We start from the raw sequence: 7,416 nt of genomic DNA on the forward strand, positions 1-7,416 counted from the left end.
GGCTGATTCCTTCATGATCCGACGGTCGGTTGAAATTTTTAAATATATGAAGAAATACTATATATGTGTGTATTTTTTATAGCATATATGTGTAATAGTACATATGTGTGCGAGCATTTAATTCCGTCTTAAAATTCCGTCCTAATTGATTGCTAAAAAAGAAGGGTGTTTTATTGTGTGCGTGTAAAATTCAAGGCACACAGGTCTTTCATTAACATATGCATAATTTTCACCATCGGACATGGTGAGCCTTTTTTTTAGAGTTGGACATGTATGAGCCTTTCGGTCATACTTGAGCCTGTTTTTTGAGTTGGTGAAAGAATTTATACAGTACTGACCAATAAGCACTGGTTACGCAGCAGTGTGGCGGCGTGATCTTCCCAACCTCAGCCAACACAAGAATTCCATACCATGCAACGTCCTGGCCTCTTCGTGGTGGATGGAACCCTCCGTGGCGACCCGTTGCTCCCGGAGGCCAAAACGCGGACACAATTCCTGGACCTGCTGCGAGCCGTTTTTTCGGCTTGACCGCGCTCCCGTGTGGGGCGTCGCTTCTCCCTGCCGTTCCTCCTAACCTCAGCCGCAGCCCGCCCACTCGACCAAGTCACCATCGCCCTCCTTCGCTTGATGACGGGTATCCATCCTGCCTGCCCTGTCATCTCTCACCCTTGTGGCATCTGCGGGCGCTCAGTCACCTGGCGGGGCACTTCCTTCCTGTGCAATTTCTGCAACCTCTAGGTCCATAAACTGTGCTCCGGACTCAGCAGGGCGTCCCAGTATTGCCTCACCTGCACCTGCCCCGGGTGTACTGCAACTCCCTCCTCCCCAATACCACCTCCCCCTCCTCCTTCCCCACCTCCACCCCAGCCGTCTCCCCCCACTGCCCTCCTCCTGGATCGCCGTACCTACATGGTCCTCACTTTGCCAACGGACCTCCACCTGTCCTCACCCACTTCCTCCAGTTCAACTGCAACGGCCGGCGGCATTGCCCACTTGAGTTGGCCCACTTTTTGTCGCCCACTCCATCCTTGTCTCAGCCATTCAGAAAAGCAGGCAGACCGAGGCCTCTAACCTTCCAACATTCCCTGGCTACACCTTGGTCCGCCACGAAAGACCCATTGGTCCTCGTGCGTGCAGGCAGTGGCGGTCTCTGTTTCTTTGTCAACCACACCGTCTCGTACTCCCCGATCCCTTCTGACCATTTGTTCCTAGCGATTCAACAATTGAACCCCAGGATATCTCTATTTCCATTGATGGAACACAATCCTACCTCTACAACATCTACATCCCCCGCCCACCTCCTGCTCCCCGGATTTTCTCCCTCCCTGACCTTACTGCTCAAGATGGAAGTCCATAACACCATTATTATGGGCGACTTCAATGCTCATAACTCTCAGCGTGGTTCTCCGTCACTCAGGATGACCACGCGGCCGCCCCATGCGAAGCCTTAATGAAACAAGTAGACTCCAGTCAGCTTGTCCTCCTCAATCAAGACACTCCCACCAGGCTCCCGTCACAAGCAGCCCCATCATCACCCGACCTTGCCCTCATCAGTCCTCATCTGGCCCTATACGCTGTCTGGACAACACTGGGTCCCGCCTTAACTCTGACCACCTTCCCATCTCTATCTCCCTGGACTCCATGAACACCTCCAAAAACCGTCCTACTCGCACCTACATCAACTTCCGTCGAGCAGATTGGGATGCCTATGTCGCCGACACCAAGGCCGCTTTTAGTACCACTGCTCCCCGTTCTTCTTGCTCCCAGGGAGAGATCCTCTTTAGAAAGATTCTCACCGCGGCGGCCCGTCGACATATCCCTCTCGGATGTAGAAGAGATTTCATTCTCAACTTCCCACCCGCAGCCATCCCTCTCATCCATTAGCGTGACAGGACCCGTGCCTTGAACCCCAACCATCCTAGCCTTCCGGACCTCTACAACAACATCTTAACAGCCAATACCACTCACTCGTGCATAACCTGGATCATGAAGGTCCAGTCAACCAACCTGCAGAAAAACCCACCTAAATTTTGGTCGCTCCTGCGCTCCCTCTCCGGCAAGTCAACCAGACAAGCCCCTAACCAACCCATTTCCTCCAACAATTCCCATGCCACCGCAGACCACATCATAGCCCTGTTCTTCTGCCACCGATTCATGCGGTTTTTCCGCTACCAACGTGACCCATTCTGCAGGTCAACTTACAGAGGCATCAAGTGCTGCAATCCCCTTTATGGCACACCTCCCCCGTTCACTCCGGATCAGACCAGACCGGCAGTATGTGGCTCGCGTACCTCCATCGCCACTGGCCCGTACTCCCTCACTATCCTCCACCTCCAACACCTGGGTCCCAGAGGCATACAGTACCTTACCAAACTCTTCAATCTGTCCCTCGCCAAGGCCGACATTCCTGCCATCAGGAAGCTGCAATCATTGCCATTCCCAAGCCAGGCAAACCTCCGTCCATCAGCTCCTCATACCGGCCCATTTCCCTCCTCTGCCCATTTGTGAAGGAGCTGGAGCGTCTGCTCCTCCCTTCCCTCAATGCAACGCTTCCACTGATGGACTCCCAGCACGGTTTCCGCTCCCTCCACTCCACAATATCTGCCCTACTTCCTCTAACCCAGGCCATTGCTACAGGTTTCAACCAGCACCGCCCGCCAACACGGACAATAGCAATGGCCATAGACTTCAGCAAGGCATTTTACACAGTGCCTCACGCTCAGCTCATCTTTCATATCGCCTCCACTCCCCTCCACGCCAACATCACTTGCTGGCTGATCTACTTCATCAGAGGCAGGTCAGCCTGGTGCTCCTACAACAGCTGCATCTCCTCCCCACGTCCGGTTCACGCTGGAGTTCCAGAGGGCACCGTCATCTCGCCCGTCCTTTTCAATTCCTATATTTCAGACTTCCCCCAGTCCGCCCCTTTAATCACCTCCTGTGCGGACCATTTCACAGCCGCTGTGGGGACCGTGCAGATTGCCGACGCATCTGCTGTCCTCTCTTCCCACTCTTCCAATGTGGCGGCATGGGCTCGTCGGAAGGGGCTGTCTGTATCCATCCCCAAATCCCACACCACCCTCTTCACCTCCGACACCCATCAATCACAAAAAAGACCTTCGTGTCAGCTGGGAGGGTTTTGACCTTCCACTCTGTGCCCATGTGTGGTTCCCTAACGCCCCTCGTTCGGCAATCTCTAAGCTGCAAACCATTCAGAATTCTCCTCTCAGCATAGCCATGGATTCTCTCCAAATGGCCTTAGTTTCCCACTTGCACAGCAAAGCTGAAGTCATACCCGTGGCTGAGCACCTCTCTCTCCTATGCTCCACAGGACACCATCCCAGGTACCCTACAAACGCTTCAGACCCGCTACTTCCCTTCGGTCTCTCACCTACCGGAAAAGAAGTCCTTCCCCCCGACTCCTACTCCACTGCCCTCAGCACCCTGCACAGCTCAGCCGTCTCCTCCTATCTGGCCTCAGCAGCTCCTAGCAAGATGTAAATGATTCCTGCCCCCCCCATCTCATTCAGTAAGCGGCTCCTCCCCAGAGTAGCCAGAATCGCCCTTTCCCAGCTCCGCTCTGGCTACTCACCGCGACTCAACTCGTACCTTGCCCGAATTGGAGCAGCAAATAGCCCTCCCTGCCCTGAGTGACGTTCTGGATCATACCACCCATCACCTCTTACCACCCATGCGACGATCATACCACCCATGCGACGTTCTGGATCATACCACCCATCACCTCTTCAGCTGTCCATCGCACCCCACCTCTCTAACCCCACTTAACCTCTGGACTAACCCTGAGCCGACTGCGGCATTCCAATCATCTCTCCCATCTATCTGCAATATCCTTGGACATCGCTCTCTCCTCTTCCCCGTGAGCCGCCGCCTCTGCGGGGGCACCGCCGAGCGACAGTTCCTGGCAACTAACAACAACAACAGGACTTCGAGGGCTAAGAACCAAGCTCACCCTCATGCCATCTCCCTCCCACCCCAAATGTAAACAATCTTCTGTGCTTTGAACTTCACAGCCGACGACAGTGTGAGGGCTCGTTGTAATGGTATACCTTCGGCCCGTCACCTAACTACGGTCTCAGTCATCATCAATAGCGGTACAATAGCATCGTCAAATAGCGGTACACGGCCATCATCAATAGCAGTAATTATAGCTTTCCTTTCAATGCGAATGCATTGGTGTAAATAATTACCTACACCATATTTACTCTGCCCTCTCTCTGCCAGCAACATGTCACAACTTTTCATTATACATTAGCACGTGTGTTCAGCATGGCGCTATAACTTGATCCCAGCGTGTAAAATACAGCAAATAAATAGATTAATTTCTCATCTTGTTTACTACTTTAATTTGACAGATATGCAAAACATTCGCATTCAACTGACTTCAAGCAATTGTGGAAATCGATAAAATACAATTAAATGACAATCCCGTTATAAAACTGTAATGTCTATTGTTCTTAATTAACCTTTAAAATATTTTAATTTTCAGTTTCAATAACAGTGTTTATATTACAGAAAAATTCCCAAAAAAATCTTAGCAAATATGAAAACCCACCAAAGGACCTTCTTAGGAAGAATGAAGCTAATGGCACAGAAATGTTCCCGCAAAGCTCTTCTGCTTGCCTTTGCCGGATGCCTCTTCCTAATAATTTTGACTCGTGCATTCACAAGTAAAGAGAACATTGATAATATTGAAAGTGAGCCCTCTCATTTAGGAGATCTTTCAACCTTTTCTAAATTTAGTTCCGGCTTTTTTTACTGCAAAATTACGTTTAATTACTGCAATATATATGTTTGAAAATTCCACTCATTTTTTGGCGAATACAAATTTTTGAATAAAAAGTATTGTAGAACTTATTTTTCTTAGTCTATTTACTTAAAATTATGTTTTTGCACTTATATTTATCTAAAGATTTTAACCTACTTTTGACACTGAACTCAGCTGAAGGTACCTCGAGACCAGCGATGGAGCGTTCGTCGCCCGAGACGGAGGACTTGTTCCTGCATCCTGACCTCGTGGGGAAGGACATGCACGACGAAGCCGTCATCAAGGCAGCCCAGGAAGCCCTCATCGCCCCCTCACATGATGTTCCTTACCATCTTGACAACCCCAACCGGAGGTTCTTTTCCCAGCATGGCCAAGATATTTATTTGAAAGAAGTTTTCAAAGATACGGTAATTGTTCCCAGTACCAAAGTTGCGTTGCGTTTCTGCGCGCTTGAGCAAATATAATTTAAATTGTTGTTGCCGAGCTGTTGCTAATGAAAATCGAAATATTTTTAAAATTAAAAGTCAATATAAGGCAGGGTGGCCCAGTGTTTAAAGTTCAGAGTCCCAGGATTGGCGCAGAGAGGTACGGGTTCGATCCCAGCTCTGTGCGACAGTTTCTGGTCAAAACCGGCAAGGAGGCCGGGCGGTTAAGCAAAGCAAAAATTGCAGCAGTGAGTTGCGAGTTCGAGCCTGCAACAAGCTGTGGATGTTCTGCGATGTTAAGGATCGGCGACAGGCCTTCGGCCTAATAAACGCCGAGTCCGCTTTTTACATAATATTATCAAAACAGAGAGGAGGCTTTTTCTTCGAAGTAGGCGCCTTCACTGGGGAGACTTATTCGAACACGTTGCTTCTGGAACGGGAGCTCGGCTGGACGGGGGTTCTGATGGAGCCGACGCCCAGCAGCTACCGCGCCCTCAAGAGCAAGAACAGAAGAGCGCACATCATGCGGGCGTGCATCGCCCCTGACACAAACTACAGTGAACTTCTCTTGGAGTCAGTTATTCTCAAAAGAATATAATATCATCAAATTTTAAACTCATTGTTCTAGATTTTACTCCTATTTTCAATGGTTTAGGCCAACTAAAATTTATCTAATCGGTTGTGAAATATCTAGTAATGAATTCTATATAATTATTAGAATGGAAATATCACTCAAGCATTTAACAAGTGTCAAATTCTCCTATCGTGTTATAATTTTGCGAGCCCCGAACTTCATGAAGACCCAAGCAGTTGCTGTCGACAAATAATGAACGAAAAGTTTATACCTGATAATGTTTGGCGCTTGGTTGCTATATCTGGTCATATATCTTCCCTATTTCATCACTGACAATTGACTGTATCAGTAAAGATAATATATGTTCATTATTTCTTTCTCAGTGTGGGAAAAATAAATGCAAATGAAAACACACTCACCAATGCCGAGAAGACACAAAATTCTGTGAGAGTTCCGTGCTATCCCTTCTACAGCGTCATGGCGGCGCTGGGCAACCCTGTGGTGGACTACATGTCCCTCGACGTCGAGGGCGTCGAAATGAATGTAACATTAAGCGAAATTCTTTCATTCCGAAGACAAAGGTGCGATTATTGATATAGATTTGTGATTATAGTAGTGACCATTGCTATTTTTTATAAGAATTTATTTGCGACAGGTGCTGAAGAGCATTCCTTGGAATGACGTGAAGATCAGAGTTATCACCATCGAGATCATCTGGGCTGCTGAAGGTCCTGAAGGTATCAAAAAGTTCATGGAAGGCAGAGGCTTCGAGTTCATTAGACAACTTGATTTCGACTATCTTTTCTTCAACAAAAAACTCAGTGATGGCTTGAACAGGGAATTCAAAGTGTGAAAGCTGACGAAACCTTGCTAGAATTAGAAGCAGTCAACTCACGTACTCGTGAATGCAAATGCTATCTTACTTATCCAGATTCAAATTTCTTCCCAAAAAAGATTAAGTGGAGTTCCAAAACACGTTAGCATTAGAAATTCTCCTGCTGCTGAAACTTTAAAAAATAGATGACCTCCCTAACGAAATTCGGTAACCGCATATAGGCTTCGGCCGAATAGTCACTCACTCGGTGCAAAGTAATTCTGGGTTTGTGTGGTCACCCGTTCAAAATCAGTTTTTGGTCAGAATCTCCATTCCGACTTTTTAGTCTGAGAGGATGATAAGTGTTGACCGAGCTAGCAAGCTGCCCAGCAGCTGCCTTTCGTAACGGGAGCCAATGCGGACATAGAGAAGCTGATTTACGAGCTCTCCAAGTCCTAGGCGGCCCTAATGCAGGATTTCTCACGTTTCTAACTATTGTTAGGGCTTAAATAGCAGCTTAAAGAATGTATCGATACCTCCAGTAAACTCCTCTCCGACACAAAACGCAAAAAATCAGGATTTCATGCTGCCGATACAGGAGCATAAAGACCTGAGAGTAATCGTGAAACTTATTCATGAATTTTTTCTCTTGATCAATGTTTTAGTCCGAGTGATCATATGCACGAACAAATGTTGATATCTGACTGACTTGGAGGATATTCGCCTTATTGCCAGTTATATAGTCGTTTGCTATGACAAATTTCTTGAGTATTAGGGAAAAAATTTCGTTCTCCCCAGTTGAAATATTGACATTTAT

General features: G+C 47.9%; 1 protein-coding gene across 2 annotated transcripts; it reads left to right on the forward strand.

Moving 5' to 3' along the window:
• Positions 1-4,155: 4,155 nt before the first annotated feature.
• On the forward strand, positions 4,156-7,416 carry LOC108669283. Of its 2 annotated transcripts, none has more exons than XM_018156588.2 (5): positions 4,156-4,715; positions 4,961-5,193; positions 5,579-5,784; positions 6,169-6,328; positions 6,441-7,416. In XM_018156588.2, exons 1-5 carry the CDS (start codon positions 4,562-4,564, stop codon positions 6,636-6,638), a joined length of 951 nt encoding a protein of 316 aa, XP_018012077.1. In that variant the 5' UTR covers positions 4,156-4,561; the 3' UTR covers positions 6,639-7,416. The 2 variants fall into 2 exon arrangements, with proteins under 2 accessions (XP_018012077.1, XP_018012078.1); XM_018156589.2 differs by having other exon boundaries at positions 4,156-4,688.

The sequence above is a fragment of the Hyalella azteca genome, unplaced genomic scaffold, assembly GCF_000764305.2.
Source record: "Hyalella azteca isolate HAZT.00-mixed unplaced genomic scaffold, Hazt_2.0.2 contig2333, whole genome shotgun sequence".
NCBI classification, from domain to species: domain Eukaryota; kingdom Metazoa; phylum Arthropoda; class Malacostraca; order Amphipoda; family Hyalellidae; genus Hyalella; species Hyalella azteca.

Bases quoted from the DNA above. Each gene is read 5' to 3' on its own strand.
- LOC108669283 (XM_018156588.2), top strand. From the start codon at position 4,562: ATGAAAACCCACCAAAGGACCTTCTTAGGAAGAATGAAGCTAATGGCA. The intron at 4,716-4,960 runs GTGAGCCCTCTC...CACTGAACTCAG, and splicing joins GAACATTGATAATATTGAAA to CTGAAGGTACCTCGAGACCA. The intron at 5,785-6,168 runs GTCAGTTATTCT...TTTCTTTCTCAG, and splicing joins TACAGTGAACTTCTCTTGGA to TGTGGGAAAAATAAATGCAA.